Below are 18,299 nucleotides of genomic sequence, written 5' to 3' on the forward strand. Positions count from 1 at the left end.
CTACAGACATGTCACCCACAGACAAGTCACCCTCAGACAAGTTACCCATCGGGTACGATGCTCTCTCTCTCTCTCTCTCTCTCTCTCTCTCTCTCTCTCGTAAACAATTCATGGTACGGCATAGACGACAAGATAGATTCAGAGGAAGATAAACAGTACGATAGCCGACATAAAGGCTTCCTGTTAATAATTAATGCATTGATATTAATTACCTAGGCACGTCAAATATTGACAAGATACATCAATAGAAATTGATCATTTAAATATATTTGCACTGGATCATTCCAATTTTGATAGAAAGGCTTGATGCTATCTGTTTAAATTATCTACTAGGTACTCAAATATGTTCCATCGAGCTTACATTCGATACATCAAGCAGTTCCCTGGAGCTATTGTTTCCAAAACAAAGATTGATGTCTTCTATAATTCATGCTGCGGCTGTATTGATACAAAATTGTCACACGAGACCTACAGTATTTATTAATAGTAATTAATAGCAATTAATAACACCATGTAGTCTACATATATCAAACGAACGCCTGTAAATAGTAAATGACAAAACCTTTTCAAATAAATTTGATAATTAGATTTTATCATGATTTCTATCTGAATGGTTGGATGAAGGCGAAGTGTGTAATTGAGTATGTACTACGTACATTATTGTCGGACGATTAGGACTTTTAATTAAAAATCTGGTGTAAGAATAGATGATAACCTGCCAAATTGAACAAAATAAAACATTTGCGCCCTACAGACGTTAAGTTTAAATTTTCTTTCATTCTTTATTATTTAAGATTTCCAAACTTTTGGTCCCTAGCATCATTGAAAGGTCCAGAGGAACGAATAAAACAGCAGTGTAACAAAGGTTTGTGATTATAATAAATGTTTACAGTGCATATTTTACTAATTCACATCTAAATATACACTTAACTCTGGTTTTACTACTGTTAGTCTAATTTTTGTCTCTTTCCACAATCTTGATAAACAGCATTTCATATCTGTTTAGTATAAGGTATATGTACAGATCATTTAAAAGCAGTTAGTAATTAGTAATATCGCAATCAGAGTAAAATCAGTAGGAATGGAAAATATAAATAAAAATGTACATGAAATATCAGTAAACTGTGGTATACACAATAAAATGTACATAAAATATATCAGTTAACTGCGGTATACCGCGCACAGTAAAAGTGAAATGAAGTATTCGTTAACTGTGATACAATTTCATTACCGAATTTTTTAGTATTGCTTGTGAAAAAACAAAGAAAAAATGATTTTAACATCATCTAAACCTATCGAATGGTGTGCAAATACATGTTTATCTCTCACGATGAATTAATAAAAATGAATTTATTTCATTCGCTTAGTACAATTTACGGGCTAAAAGTATAAGGTCCCCTTGTGACATCCAGTACACCCGTACTGCTGACACTATTACTGATGAGTCAGTCGATCAATGATATAGTCAAATGGATTTGTGTTATTGATGAGCAATTACCATTCTGCCAAACGCCTCAATCATCAGTGGACCTATTCCTAGTTTTTTTTCAATACGTACTGCAGGTGATATACAATTTTTACGAAAAACGAGTCTTTATGTATTTCTTCACTGTCGCAGGCGTGAAAAATACACAATTATCAAAGGTACACCATAGTTCTACCCATTCTTAACAAGCGAAATAATCGTTATTTCAATCCTTGACATCGCAATGATATAAGTAATGATCATAGAAACGTTTTTTAAGATTAATGACTTCTGATATTTACGGAAGAGCATTAGGGCCATGAAGCAAAAAAAATAAATTCATTTTTTCGTGTTAATAACTCGAAATTTCGACTTAATAACTCGAAATTTCGAGATAATAACTCGAAATTTCGACTTAGTAACTCGAAATTTCGAGATAATAACTCGAAATTTCGACTTAATAACTCGAAATTTCGACTTAATAACTCGAAATTTCGACTTAATAACTCGAAATTTCCAGATAATAACTCGAAATTTCGACTTAATAACTCGAAATTTCGAGATAATAACTCGAAATTTCGACTTAATAACTCGAAATTTCGAGATAATAATATTAGTTATGGAGATTGGTAATGCACTAGATTTAGTGTCTTTATTCATCATTTGTGTTTCTATGTTAATCATAAGTATATTCAACACAATCTATCATATTCACTTAAAGGGGGATCTCACGAAAGCAAACTAATTTTACTTTTGGTTATTAAGACGAATTGGCTATAAATCATCCTGACCTAAACTGATAGAGAAGATGAAGTTGATTTCCCATTCTTGTGTGTATATATGTATGTGGGAGGCCACTTAAAAGGGGCCAAGAACTAAGAAGGCTTATAGTAAATTGATAGTGGAGGTAATAATGACTATAAGGAGGGGCCTTTCATCTATGTTTTCAGTCTTAAACAAATCACGGAATTACAAGTACAGATGCTATCGAAGACTTTGATTAAATGAATTTAACAATTCTGCTTAAAACTTCATAAAAGTTGAAAGATGGTCACACATGTACCTGCATATACACGTCATAATGTGGTAACCTAGACGTTGAATAAATGAATCGCCTGAAGATGGCCGTTAGGCCTGAAAACGTTAACAAAACACAACAGTTGTCATGTTGAATTTATATTTTTCAACTATATATACATAAACATACAGTGCATTCCTCTTAATATCATGTCCTATTTGTCAGACAAAAACATGATATTTACAGTAGTGTGAAATTAAGAGAAACATGTTTTTTCACTAAATCTAGTGCATTACCAATCTCCATAACTAAAATTATTATCTCGAAATTAATTTCGAGTCATTATCTCGAAATTTCGAGTTATTAAGTCGAAATTTCGAGTTATTATCTCGAAATTTCGAGTTAGTAAGTCGAAATTTCGAGTTATTATCTCGAAATTTCGAGCTAGTAAGTCGCAATTTTGAGTTATTATCTCGAAATTTCGAGTTAGTAAGTCGAAATTTCAAGTTATTATCTCGAAATTTCGAGTTATTATCTATTATCTTTCGAGTTAGTAAGTCGAAATTTCGAGTTATTATCTCGAAATTTCGAGTTATTAAGTCGAAATTTCGAGTTATTAAGTCGAAATTTCGAGTTATTAACACGAAAAAATGAATTTATTTTTTTTGCTTCATGGCCCTAATGCTCTTCCGTAGATATTTACCAGTGAAAGCAATGGATATATCACCCACAGACATGTGACCTACAGACATGTCACCCACAGTCATGTCACTTACAGACATGTCACCTACAGACATGTCACCCACAGACATGTCATCTACAGACATGTCACCCACAGACATGTGACCTACATACATGTCACCTACAGACATGTCACCCATAGACATGTCACCTACAGACATGTCACCTACAGACATGTGACCTACAGACATGTCAGCTACAGACATGTCACCTACAGACATGTCACCTACAGACATGTCAGCTACAGACATGTCACCTACAGACATGTCAGCTACATACATGTCACCTACAGACATGTCACCCAAAAACATGTCAACTACAGACATGTGACCTACAGACATGTGACCTACAGACATGTCACCTACAGACATGTCACCTACAGACGTGTCACCTACAGACATGTCAGCTACAGACATGTCAGCTACAGACATGTCACCCACAGATATGTCACCTACAGACTTGTCACCCACAGACATGTCAACTACAGACATGTGACCCACAGACATGTCACCTACAACGTGTGACCTACAGACATGTCACCTACAGACATGTCACCAACAAGCATGTCACCCACAGACATGTCACCTACAGACATGTCACCTACTGACGTGTCACCTACAGACATGTCACCTACAGACATGCCACCTACAGACATGTCACCCACAGACATGTCACCCACAGACCTGTCACCTACAGACATGCCACCTACAGACATGTCACTTACAGACATGTCACCCACAGACCTGTCACCTACATACATGCCACCTACAGACATGTCACTTACAGACATGTCACCCACAGACATGTCAACCACAGACATGTCACCAACAGACATATCACCAACAGACATGTTACCCACAGACATGTTACCCACAGACATGTCACCTACACACAATGTCACCTACAGGCATGTCACCTACAGACATGTCACCTACAGACCTGTCACCTACAGACATGCCACCTACAGACATCTCACCCACAGACATGTCACCAACAGACATGTCACCCACAGACATGTCACCTACAGACATGTCACCCACAGACATGTCACCTACAGACATGTCACCCACAGACATGTCACCTACAGATATGTTACCAACAGACATGTCACCTACAGACATGTCAGCTACAGACATTTTACACACAGATATGTTACCTACAGACATGTCACCCACAGACCTGTCACCTACAGACATGTCACCCACAGACCGGTCACCTACAGACATGTCACCTACAGACATGTCACCTACAGACATGCCACCTACAGACATGTCACCCACAGACATGTCACCTACATACATGTCACCTACAGACATGTCACCCACAGACATGTTACCCTCAGACATGTCACGAACAGGCATGTCACCTACAGGCATGTCACGAACAGGCATGTCACCTACAGGCATGTCACGAACAGGCATGTCACCTACAGGCATGTCACGAACAGGCATGTCACCTACAGACATGTCACCTACACACAATGTCACCTACAGGCATGTCAGCTACAGACAGGTCTCCTACAGACATGTCACCTACAGACATGTCACCTACAGACATGTCACCTACAGACATGTCACCCACAGACATGTCACCTACAGACATGTCACGTACAGACATGTCAGCTACAGACATGTCACCTACAGACATGTCACCCACATACATGTCACGAACAGACATGTCACCTACAGACATGTCACCTACAGACATGTCACCTACAGACATGTCACCCACAGACATGTCACCTACATACATGTCACCTACACACAATGTCACCTACAAACATGTCAGCTACAGACATGTCGCCCACATACATGTCATCAACATGCATGTCACCAACAGGCATGTCACCTAGACATGTCACCCACAGACATGTCACCTACATACATGTCACATACACACAATGTCACCTACAGACATGTCACCTACAGATATGTCACCCACGGACATTTCATCCACAGACATGTCACCTACAGACATGTCACCTACAGAAATGTCACCCACAGACATGTCACCTACAGACATGTCAGCTACAGACATGTCACCTACAGACATGTCACCTACAGACATGTCACCCACAGACATGTCACCTACAGACATGTCACCTACAGTCATGTCGGCCATATGATAAAATGATTGACAGAATTGCATTTTCTCACTGTTTTTAATCCATGATCTCGCTCTATCTCTCATATGGAAGTGTGTTATTATAAGTGTAAGTGTTTAACCAGTCAGCACGAGGCTTGCCGAGTTACAGACCGATTTTTGATTATTTTTCTCACATAATTGCAGGCAAATGTAAGTTTTTATGTAAGTAAAACGGTGGCGTTACGTTACTGTGAGCAGCGTCCTATAACGCGTGCCAGCTGTCTTGACCCCCTGTGTGAGATCATTTTTCATTTGCAACCGCGAAATAGTCATGCGAGATGTATGAGCAATAGAGAATATCAACAATATCTGTTTATTACATTTTATAGCAAAATATACTGAAGCTTCTCAATCCCTCCCAGAATTCATTACGGTCATCTGTCAACGGATCACAAATGTACCCCAAATCATGACGTTATGTATACTATCTTCCATTATGAGGACGTATTACATGGCGGAGAGCTATATGAAAATCTTAATTTTCCCAATTGTCGTTTGTAAGCAGTGTTCTGATCGGTCAAATAAAAAAAAGTGATATTCTGCTAGTAAAAAAAAATTTACTTTTATAGAATGAATAATTTTCGATGTTTAACCGGTAAAGATAAAATAAATCCTCACCCCACTTAGTCCTCTACTACACATGGAATTGTCGTCATCATCCCCACTTAGTCCTCCACTAAACATGGAAGTGTTATATTAATCCCCACTTAGTCCTCCACTACACATGGAAGTGTTATCATCATCCCCACTTAGTCCTCCACTACACATGGAATTGTTATCATCACCCCCACTTAGTCCTCCACTACACATGGACGTGTCATCATCACCCCCACTTAGTCCTCCACTACACATGGAATTGTCATCATCACCCCCACTTAGTCCTCCACTACACATGGACGTGTCATCATCACCCCCACTTAGTCCTCCACTACACATGGAATTGTTATCATCACCCCCACTTAGTCCTCCACTACACATGGACGTGTCATCATCACCCCCACTTAGTCCTCCACTACACATGGACGTGTCATCATCACCCCCACTTAGTCCTCCACTACACATGGACGTGTCATCATCACCCCCACTTAGTCCTCCACTACACATGGACGTGTCATCATCACCCCCACTTAGTCCTCCACTACACATGGAATTGTTATCATCACCCCCACTTAGTCCTCCACTACACATGGACGTGTCATCATCACCCCCACTTAGTCCTCCACTACACATGGAATTGTTATCATCACCCCCACTTAGTCCTCCACTACACATGGACGTGTCATCATCACCCCCACTTAGTCCTCCACTACACATGGACGTGTCATCATCACCCCCACTTAGTCCTCCACTACACATGGAATTGTTATCATCACCCCCACTTAGTCCTCCACTACACATGGACGTGTTATCATCACCCCCACTTAGTCCTCCACTACACATGGAAGTGTTATCATCACCCCCACTTAGTCCTCCACTACACATGGACGTGTCATCATCACCCCCACTTAGTCCTCCACTACACATGGACGTGTCATCATCACCCCCACTTAGTCCTCCACTACACATGGAATTGTCATCATCACCCCCACTTAGTCCTCCACTACACATGGACGTGTCATCATCACCCCCACTTAGTCCTCCACTACACATGAAGTGTTATCATCATCCCCACTTAGTCCTCCACTACACATGGAATTGTCATCATCATCCCCACTTAGTCCTCCACTACACATGGACGTGTCATCATCATCCCCACTTAGTCCTCCACTACACATGGACGTGTCATCATCACCCCCACTTAGTCCTCCACTACACATGGACGTGTCATCATCACCCCCACTTAGTCCTCCACTACACATGGACGTGTCATCATCACCCCCACTTAGTCCTCCACTACACATGGACGTGTCATCATCACCCCCACTTAGTCCTCCACTACACATGGACGTGTCATCATCACCCCCACTTAGTCCTCCACTACACATGGACGTGTCATCATCACCCCCACTTAGTCCTCCACTACACATGGACGTGTCATCATCACCCCCACCACAGTAAGACAGCCTGGCCATGGCAATTTTTTTGTTAAGCAAATAACTACTGTATTATGATATGCATAAAAAATGAAAAAATAAATGTACACTATAATTGGTATATTCAGTATGAAGTAGTACATACAGGCTTCACATTTATTAAAACAAAAATCAATAAATTGGTTCCGGATTTTAAATATCCGGATTTTCCGAACGTGTGTTTACACAGGAAATTTAGTTTTGCCTACAGCGCAAAATGGCAGCCCACAGAAAAGGTAAGATAGCGGAAAAACTTAATTTACAACATATGTCCAAACAAGATTAATTCTGTCTTTGGGATAGAGATATTTAATTTTAAATAGGTTTCAGAAAAAAAATTGTGTAGAGAATTGTGCCATTTTGGGTCAAATATCATAATATTTTGCAATTTTTGAGAATTTTTTAAGCTGTTACCATGGTATTCACAGCTCTAAAAATCACAGAAAATATCAGTTTACTTATCCTTCAGAGCTCTATTAAAATTGCAAATGTTGTACAGATTTCAAATATATATACTTTATTGGAGGTTATATGTAAGGTTAACTGGCAATGTTTACATATCTAAAACATGTGCCATATTTTTCAGAATTTGGCATTTTTACTGTACACTGCTACCTTAGTCCTCCACTACACATGGACGTGTCTTCGTCACCCCCACTTAGTCCTCCACTACACATGGAAGTGTTATCATCATCCCCACTTAGTCCTCCACTACACATGGACGTGTCATCATCATCCCCACTTAGTCCTCCACTACACATGGACGTGTCATCATCACCCCCACTTAGTCCTCCACTACACATGGACGTGTCATCATCACCCCCACTTAGTCCTCCACTACACATGGACGTGTCATCATCACCCCCACTTAGTCCTCCACTACACATGGAAGTGTTATCATCATCCCCACTTAGTCCTCCACTACACATGGACGTGTCATCATCACCCCCACTTAGTCCTCCACTACACATGGACTTGTCATCATCACCCCCACTTAGTCCTCCACTACACATGGACGTGTCATCATCACCCCCACTTAGTCCTCCACTACACATGGAAGTGTTATCATCATCCCCACTTAGTCCTCCACTACACATGGACGTGTCATCGTCACCCCCACTTAGTCCTCCACTACACATGGACGTGTCATCGTCACCCCCACTTAGTCCTCCACTACACATGGACGTGTCATCATCACCCCCACTTTTTTTTTTTTTTTTTTTTTCGTACTCAGAGTTGGCTCATATATTCACATCTTTGGTAACTCCATCAATACAAATAATAAATAATAATACTTTTTTTTTTAAATAGATAAACCTTGCGAGGTGCGTGTTAGTATTTATTAGTTCGTGACGTTAATTGTCTAAAATGTCTGTAACTGCATAGGTGCTATATTTTTTCATCTGACATCTAAGTATCTGGTGCTATTTAGAGCACCGAGCCATTTCATCATCGTACAATAATTATTAATAATATTATTATTTCTTCTTCTTTTTTTTCATTCATCATATTCTTTTTCTTTTAATATTTCTTGATTTAATTTACACTCTTAACTAGTATACTCTGCCGCTCTCTTTCATACACACATGTTTTATATATATAAACAACAGTAAAGTGTCACTTTCTTTTCTCTCTTTCAGGACATCTTCATGCGTTCTCTTTCACACTCACTCGGTTAAATTTACGTGTTGTTAATTTTGATGATTTTGTTAGTAATAATTTTAATAATATTGAAATCTAGAAACAAACAAAAAAGAAGAAAGGCGAACAAAGATTTTTCAAGCGGTTGGGGAGCCCTCCACTACACATGGACGTGTCATCATCACCCCCACTTAGTCCTTCACTACACATGGAAGTGTTATCATCATCCCCACTTAGTCCTCCACTACACATGGAAGTGTTATATTAATCCCCACTTAGTCCTCCACTACACATGGGCGTGTCATCGTCACCCCCACTTAGTCCTCCACTACACATGGACGTGTTATCATCACCTCCACTTAGTCCTCCACTACACATGAAGTGTTATCATCCCCACTTAGTCTCCCACCACACATGAAGTGTTATCATCCCAACTTAGTCCTCCACTACACATGGAATTGTTATCATCACCCCCACTTAGTCCTCCACTACACATGGAATCATCACCCCCACTTAGTCCTCCACTACACATGGAATCATCACCCCCACTTAGTCCTCTACTACACATGGAATCATCACCCCCACTTAGTCCTCCACTACACATGGAATCATCACCCCCACTTAGTCCTCCACTACACATGGAATCATCACCCCCACTTAGTCCTCCACTACACATGAAGTGTTATCATCCCCACTTAGTCTTCCACCACACATGGACGTGTTATCATCCCAACTTAGTCTTCCACCACACATGGACGTGTTATCATCCTCACTAAGTACTCCGCTACACACTGATTTTATACTTGTTAACTATAATTTGCGTTTATTAGCTTTTGAGGGTATAAGCGTTAAAACCATTCAAGCCTAATCATAGAAATTTAGAGATAAAAGATATATGTATGGAAATAAATTGATGTGCATGGAATGCCTAGGCATCACGGAATTAAATTTGAAAGTTGACACGGATAAGATTTATCAGGAAACGGTTTTGTTCTGCATTGCACAATTGATACACAATATCATTTTTATCACAAAACTATGATAAACAACGTATTGTACATGTACGTTAGACTCACAATATCATTTCTATCACTTATCACTATAAAACTATTATAATTTTACCTAGTTTACATATTCTACGAATAGTGTAGCACTTTTTGTAGATATATAAATGTAAGGTGTCATCTAAATTGAATTCTTTTGTCAAACCGTGCAGGTGAGACAATGCAACGTTCCTATGATATAAACCAAAATGTTACCGTTCATATACTACAGTATCTACGACCTCGTTAGATTGAACTTTTGTAAAAACAATTGATACGGTAATACTTATTTTCAAAAATGATGTATTTTCCAGAATATGTCATTCCATAACGAAAGAAAATTAAACGTTGTTGATGATAATCATACATCTTTGTTGACAGAATAGATATACTTTTTTTTTTACTGCAAATCATAAAAAACCTACTGGTACAGCCGGACCATGTCGCACGTAATTTGTCTCAGGAAAAATGTAATGACAAGGTGTAATGTTATTGAATCTTAAGGTGTGCTGGTCGGTTTGATGACGTATTGTACGCATCTCAAACAATTCTTGGTACACTCCTGTAATCTAACCGCTTTCAGTTCTGCATTTTAACGTTGTTATTGTAATTTGATTACATCTATTCACTAAAGATAAGACAGAATAGTGGGGAATTACTGAGAATACATTCTACTCACATCTTCACTGTCCAAGCTATTGAGAGATTCAATGGCTGCTGACGATCTTGGTCACTATATAGAAATTATGATTGTGCAATGTTATATTTTCTTTTCTAAATACAAAATGTATGACTTTTTCTGTCGTTTTGAAAGACAATACATAAATTTTCATCTCATACAAACGTCTGCTTGCATTATATTCTTTACAGTTTATTTTGTATCGCATACTAAAATATCAAAATATTATAAAACGTATGCATGTACATTTACATCCATTCTAAATAGGTAACAAAACGCAAAAAACACAAAATGTTATGTATAAGCCTAAATACTTTCAGTTTAAAAATTTTATCAAAAAATAACATTCTAAATAAAGGAACTAGAAATCAAAATTCTCTAACACAATTAAAAAATAAAACATCGGTGATTTTATTGTTCATCTGTTGGAATAACACGAGACTGCGTTAATGATATTAACGTCAACCTTGCCGGAATGTAACAGTTATTACGATGACCTAATTCTGATGACTACAGTGTGCCTTGTTGTGTATCACCCACATACACAAGACATGCTACAGACCATGACTTACGTCATATCAACGTCCAGACTCGTTCAGCCAATACACGACCAGCAGAGAACAAACAATTTACTTGTGTGGTTCAAATGACCAGGTATTTGATGATAATACATGTTATATATATTATACTATGATATACAGGCATTGCCATCAGGTTTGTCCAGTTATAGGAGTGAAGTGACACGAGGGAAAAGAATATGATTGAAACCCTCGCAATGTTTTGTGTGTGTGTTGTTATCAGTAAGAAAGTTTAATGTGATTTATGTATAAAAACTAAGGTCGTTTATAGGGAACAACCAACCAATTGAAAAAAAATACTTTTGAACGTCTGTCAGCCAATATGTTATGAACAAACAAAATATATATGTAGCCTGATAGGTAACTATCCATAAGAAATGTTGATATAAATTTCGTAAGTCCGATTGGATTTTTTTCCCAAAAGTTCAGGTAATAATAATTAACAGGTAAACATTTAAGATTTTTGAGAATTTTCCTGCGAAATTCACCCATTTTCAAATGGAAAAAAATTGGAGCTCAAGGACCCAACCTTTTTTTTTGATAACGTGTTATATGAGACCCTAAACTTTTGTTATAAACCATAATTGCCCTCTTAACACTAAAGTTTATGGAAAAAGAATTGGTTGGTTGGTCTCTATATACAGTAGTAGTTTACTTGTTTGTACTTGGGAACCTCTGCTACTACCTAATTCTTATTTTCCATCTGTTGGAGATATCAATATATATAAAGACCGGTCCTACAGAAGGTTACAGGTTTGTCGGGGATAACGATATCTTAATGACGTACTAGATGTATGTAGGTATGAAATGGAGCAAATTTTGGTTCCGCGGAATCAAATGTGCATGTTTTGTTTTGATATAAGCCCAAACAATATGCGCGTATGAATTAATATGTTTCGTAAATCTAAATCAAGTTTGTGATTGTCTTGGGGATAGATATTCACTTTTACTTATTAAGGTAAAAACTGATATACAATCAGTTATACGCGGTTTATATACAATAAACTTCATAAAAGATATCACAGAAGTAAGAAGCTTGAAGAAATTTATATATATATGTTCAATCAGTACATATATTTCGGTTTATTTAACGATTATTTAACTTTTTCAACCAATTAAATAGAAAAAACAGTTATCAATTTCAAGCAAACGGACATGCTATGTTTATCATCAGAGTAGCGTCATGTACTATTTTGACGTTGTATATGTTGGAAACGTGGAGGAAACAAAGACATGCATGGCAGTGAGTTTTATAATTTAGAAATAAATGAAAAACTCGTCAGGTATTGTTCATCATTAATACATAAACATATTGAATATTGATAGAAACTCAATCTGTCTAATAACAAGCAAATCTTTATGAAAGTATTCATTAAAGCTACACGTGTCTTATGACAGGTAAATCTTTATAAAAGTGTTGATTAGATCTCAACGTGTCTTATAACAGGCGAATATTTATGAAAAGTATTGATTAGAGATACACGCGTCTTATGACAGGTAAACAAATATGAAAAGTGTTGTTTAGACCACAACGTTCCTTTGACAGGTAAATCTTTTAAAACATATTGATAAGAACTCCGCGTGCCCTAAGACAACGCCGACAAAACCGCGATGTGGTACTGTCATACATCATAGAGACATCCAAGAGATGGAGTCGTATGACTATCAGTGTAGCATGTGAAAATAATATAACACCGATAGTTTGTCGATATATGTATTATTATTACATATTACCTGATGATGCATGACATGCTAGCAAGAATTGTATGACTTTATTTATTTCAGATCATAGGTAATGTATAGCTGTATGGTTTAAATATTTCAAATCAATATATACATATATTGTATTTTCAGCAGCAAACCACATGTAAACATCTATTCCATATATATATCACATAGTAAACTGTGTACAAATTGTGCTACATTCTTATCAATCTAATTGATATTATATTACATGACAAAATATCATTATATAATACTGATACCGTCATACGTTAATAAACATTTTTATCATAGTGAACAGTTAAATTAGTTATATGAATGCTATCTTAATTATTAATTAGATAATTACATATTTATCATATTGTTTTGCATTATAATACATCTGTTGTACTATTATGATATAAACCTGTACCAATAAAAAGTCTACTCGCCAATGTGTCTTGTGACATAATGATAATAAAGATGTGACTCTGATGTGACAGGTAAATCTTTATAAAAAGTGTTGACTAGATTTCCACGTGATTTATAACAGGTAAATCTCTATAAAGTGCTGATTAGATCTCCACGTGATTTATAACAGGTAAACATGTATAAAAGTGTTGATTACTTATAACATGTACACATGTATAAAAGTGTTGATTATTTATAACATGTTAACATGTATAATTAATTTTCCATTGTTTGTACGCAGAATGCGGCTTTCTGATTGGTTGAGATTTTTTTTTTCATACCACTATGAAAAAAATTCCGAGAATGGCGCGAAAAATGTGACGTCCGAATACGACAATTGACGTTGCGTATTGATTTGAGAAAAAGAATCACATATAAAACCAGTAAAATTGTACATAAAACATGTTTTAAATTAAAAATTATTTTCAAAAATTAATTTTAAGCATAGATGTCAATTATCTTTTAGTTCCATAGGGGTATGAAAAAAAATTTGTTTGCAAACTTCTGTAAGAATCCGCTACGCGGATTCATACAGTTTACAAACAATTTTTTTTCCTACCCCGATGAAACTAAAAAAATTGACATCAATGCTTAAATAAAAGTGTTAATTACTTATAACATGTAAAGATGTATAAAAGTGTTGATTACTTATAACATGTAAACATGTATAAAAGAGTTGATTACTTATAACATGTAAACCTGTATAAAAGTGTTGATTACTTATAACATGTAAACCTGTATAAAAGTATTGATTACTTATAACATGTAAACCTGTATAAAAGTGTTGATTACTTATAACATGTAAACCTGTATAAAAGTATTGATTACTTATTACATGTAAACATGTATAAAAGTATTGATTACTTATAACATATAAACCTGTATAAAAGTATTGATTACTTATAACATATAAACCTGTATAAAAGTGTTGATTACTTATTACATGTAAACATGTATAAAAGTATTGATTACTTATAACATATAAACCTGTATAAAAGAGTTGATTACTTATAACATGTAAACCTGTATAAAAGTATTGATTACTTATAACATATAAACCTGTATAAAAGTGTTGATTACTTATTACATGTAAACATGTATAAAAGAGTTGATTACTTATAACATATAAACCTGTATAAAAGTATTGATTACTTATAACATGTAAACCTGTATAAAAGTGTTGATTACTTATAACATATAGACCTGTATAAAAGTGTTGATTACGTATAACATATAAACCTGTATAAAAGTGTTGATTACTTATAACATATAGACCTGTATAAAAGTGTTGATTACGTATAACATATAAACCTGTATAAAAGTGTTGATTACTTATAACATATAGACCTGTATAAAAGTGTTGATTACTTATAACATGTACACATGTATAAAAGTGCTGATTACTTATAACATGTACACATGTATAAAAGTGTTGATTACTTATAACATATAGACCTGTATAAAAGTGTTGATTACGTATAACATATAAACCTGTATAAAAGTGTTGATTACTTATAACATATAGACCTGTATAAAAGTGTTCATTACTTATAACATGTAAACATGTATAAAAGTGCTGATTAGATCTCAGCTTGTCTTATAAGAGGTATAACTGTATAAAAGCAGGTTTTCCATGTTAACTCATTGTGGTTTAAGGTGAGGTGAGGATTCCCTGTGAGTCAGCTTTATTAAATCCTGAATTGTGAGGACGTTTAGTGTGAAGATACCAGTACCGGACACACAATGATAAAAATGAATAAATACCGATTTTATTAATGTATATGTATAATGTATCATCGTGACAAAACTATCCGAGTCTATATTAACCTACACTTGTTTAACCCCATTGTGAGTGATCTTATTTGGTTATATTTCCGTATGAGATGTGAAATCAGAATGGTCGATGCTTGTTGATATGTTCCATAGTTACTAACCTTGTTCACATTTGGAGAATGTTTGACAACCTACCGGAACACCCGGTATTAATCACCTTGGACTTTTCAGCGACTTACGTACAATTACATATTGTATTCGTATTTTGCTTCCGTGTTAGGAATTTTAAGCTAGACTTATCCTCTATTGTTTTGAACACTGGATATTCAAATATGTCTTTTTTTCTATTCCTCTCAAGAAAAAATACTGTATGTCTTACTTTTCGGATTAAAAAAACAACGTTGTTCAATTTTAAAGAGATGCACGTATAATGTATTTCACATAATATAAAATCTTTTAACGTAGAAGGCCCATTAGGCATCCACGATTCAGCACTGCAATGGTGTGGAACATCCTAGCATAAATGATTAATAACCACTTTTATATATAAAAAAACCCCTTTTACTGGGGCTTGTTCTGTTGCTTAACTAAGCCTTTATACAGACGACTTCTTATGCTTCTTAGTACCATGATCTATGAACTATACCCCAGAGTATATCGTACAACACACGAGTAAAGACAAAATTAACCATAGCTAGGATTAAATCGTGAGAATGGTTAAATATCTGATTGCGGAGTCTTTTCAGCCAGATCTTCTTTCAAGCAGGCATACCCATGGGGATAAACTGCGCCCCTTTCTTGGTCGACCCTTTATAGGTGAAAAAATGTGATGTTCTAATTTCTACCTATAACGTGATAGGTTTTGTTTCCATATGGGGACTGTTTGTATCGAAGTGATTATCATCACTACATTATCACCTGAAGATATATTTTTTATAACTTATATTTTTATTCAGTTTTAAAAAAACATACACATGACACAATTTGACAATTCAATCGTTCCTTTTTCCTACATCCATCTTTTCATATCACAAACTCAAACACTCTTGAATTTCCTTTCAAACTACATTTCCTTTCATACGTATTCAAGAAGTCATGTCTGAATATTTGTATAGTATGGAAGTATATATATACACACATCATTATGACTGACATTTACATAATGCTTATGTACCTGAAGATATATTAATAAAATGTTATTTATACACAATTATTGACGTTGCTGATTGGATAATTCCTATAGAGCTTGGCATCAAAGACATTACATGTTCTTCGACATTAGCCGCTTACCTCGATCTTCCACCTAACGGCCGACAGGGATATTTTAGTGATAATGTATGATAAGAACCAACTTCGAAACATGTTCGACGATTACAGCGCTCACCTCGATCTTTCACCTAACCGACATGTTACAGTTAAACTGTATGATAGGTATTCTGCTTTAAATTGTCCCATTATTAATTTTCCATTTCTAAGTAGTAACTTACATGAATCCTTGTTTTCATTACACATGTTGACACGGTAAAAAAAACAATACAGCACTTGGTACATAATAAAAGGTTTCGTGTAAGTCTATATTGTGTTATATGTTGCTCTACTTTACGGACATTGTAAAAGGTGATTACTCACTTTCTATATTGGTGTTCAAGCCACTTATTTGTAAAGAAAATAAATCTCAGAGACCATTTACTACACAAAATACTTATATAATATGCAAGATCTTCTTAAATCATGTATATGGAATAAAATGATGACAGCGAACGAAACGTTAAGTGGCAGGGAAGGAACCTGTTTAAAGCTCTCTGTCACTACTGTTAATGGGGCGTTACATCACCTTACAGGCTACACGTGTCACAGAGAGGTGTGGAAACAGGCATCAATGTTTGCATTGTTACATTAAAATGATACAAGGCTACACCTTATATATTCATACTTATTAAAACTCTAACCTTCTCTCATATCACTCTCTGTTTTATTTATCCCGATACTTAAATAATATATTTGATTTAAGTAGGTGTATGAATAAATAAATAAATAAATAAATAAATAAATAAGATATATAAAAATACTTCACCAAACGTACCAACATCAACACTCCATTAATAGCTCTCTATTAAAGTAAGATAACAATTATAATTTAAAACACGATTGTCAAGTATGGAGGTCGTCACTAATTGTTATAGTAATTGCAATGCACACACATGGTAAATCGCCTTAGATGATTGGTTAATATGACAGGATGTTCCATGCCACACCACATGCGGTGCAGTTGACGTATGCTCATCCGCTACTATTATTTTTTATATCGTATTATAATTGTTTGATTGCCTCTGTCTGTTGTTTTCTACTTTGACATTGGTTTTAAATGAAACTCGATAACAAGTGTATTATGACACTGCATTGTTTGTCTACACGTAGATATATCTTGCTTAATGGCTAAATAAGTGAGATTTGGAAGAATATTTCAGCATTAGATACAACTCGGAAGTACAGATGTAATAAGGAAAGCGTGTAAAAATAAAATCAGCAATGACAAATGAAGTCATACACCGTTTTACTGTCGAAGTTTTCATAGTGATAACTCTGCACCTGCTACCGATCGATCGGGTTGGGGTAAACGTGGAGCTCCTCAGGGAGAATGTTCGGTTACCGATTTTGGGAACCGGTTCGGGTCTAACTGGTTAACAGTTGATAACCCTAAAAACTAGCTTGATGTTTTAAAGTATGTATTGTGACTGCATACTAAGATAAGTAATTCCGACAAATGGTATTATCTATGAAAAGTATAATTATATTAGTTTGAGCACACTGTTATATTGGATCGTTCGATCACAACAGGTGTGGTAATTATTTTACGTCACCAGTCTGACCTTTGTACAAGTAAAAGTACGTAGAAGTGCTCTCGCAAAATGTGTAGCCCCTTTACGTATAGAAACGGGGCGGTATGAGAGATTACCTATTGAGGAGATATT

The 18,299-nt window shown here is 35.9% G+C and overlaps 3 protein-coding genes across 3 annotated transcripts; 1 reads left to right on the top strand and 2 right to left on the bottom strand.

Annotated features, from left to right (window-relative positions):
* Positions 1-4,133: 4,133 nt before the first annotated feature.
* Positions 4,134-5,782, top strand: LOC117328423 (pectinesterase inhibitor 10-like). Its single transcript, XM_033885952.1, has 2 exons — positions 4,134-4,721; positions 5,699-5,782. Exons 1-2 carry the CDS (start codon positions 4,134-4,136, stop codon positions 5,780-5,782), a joined length of 672 nt encoding a protein of 223 aa, XP_033741843.1.
* Positions 5,783-6,065: 283 nt separating this feature from the next.
* On the bottom strand, positions 6,066-6,977 carry LOC117328424 (loricrin-like). Its single transcript, XM_033885953.1, has one exon. It carries the CDS (start codon positions 6,975-6,977, stop codon positions 6,066-6,068), a length of 912 nt encoding a protein of 303 aa, XP_033741844.1.
* A 1,075-nt stretch (positions 6,978-8,052) lies between these two features.
* LOC117328425 (loricrin-like) lies at positions 8,053-8,622 on the bottom strand. Its single transcript, XM_033885954.1, has one exon. The coding sequence runs from the start codon at positions 8,620-8,622 to the stop codon at positions 8,053-8,055; it is 570 nt and encodes a 189-aa protein (XP_033741845.1).
* Positions 8,623-18,299: the final 9,677 nt, after the last annotated feature.

The sequence above is a fragment of the Pecten maximus genome, chromosome 5 (assembly GCF_902652985.1).
Source record: "Pecten maximus chromosome 5, xPecMax1.1, whole genome shotgun sequence".
NCBI classification, from domain to species: domain Eukaryota; kingdom Metazoa; phylum Mollusca; class Bivalvia; order Pectinida; family Pectinidae; genus Pecten; species Pecten maximus.

What these genes read in the sequence shown, in the direction of transcription:
- LOC117328423 (XM_033885952.1), top strand. Translation starts at nt 4,134, where the DNA reads ATGTCACCTACAGACATGTCACCTACAGACCTGTCACCTACAGACATG. An exon ending in ACAATGTCACCTACAGGCAT is followed by an intron (nt 4,722 to 5,698) that starts GTCAGCTACAGA and finishes TACATTTTATAG; the next exon opens with CAAAATATACTGAAGCTTCT.
- LOC117328424 (XM_033885953.1), bottom strand. Translation starts at nt 6,977, where the DNA reads ATGTGTAGTGGAGGACTAAGTGGGGGTGATGATGACAATTCCATGTGT.
- LOC117328425 (XM_033885954.1), bottom strand. Translation starts at nt 8,622, where the DNA reads ATGTGTAGTGGAGGACTAAGTGGGGGTGACGATGACACGTCCATGTGT.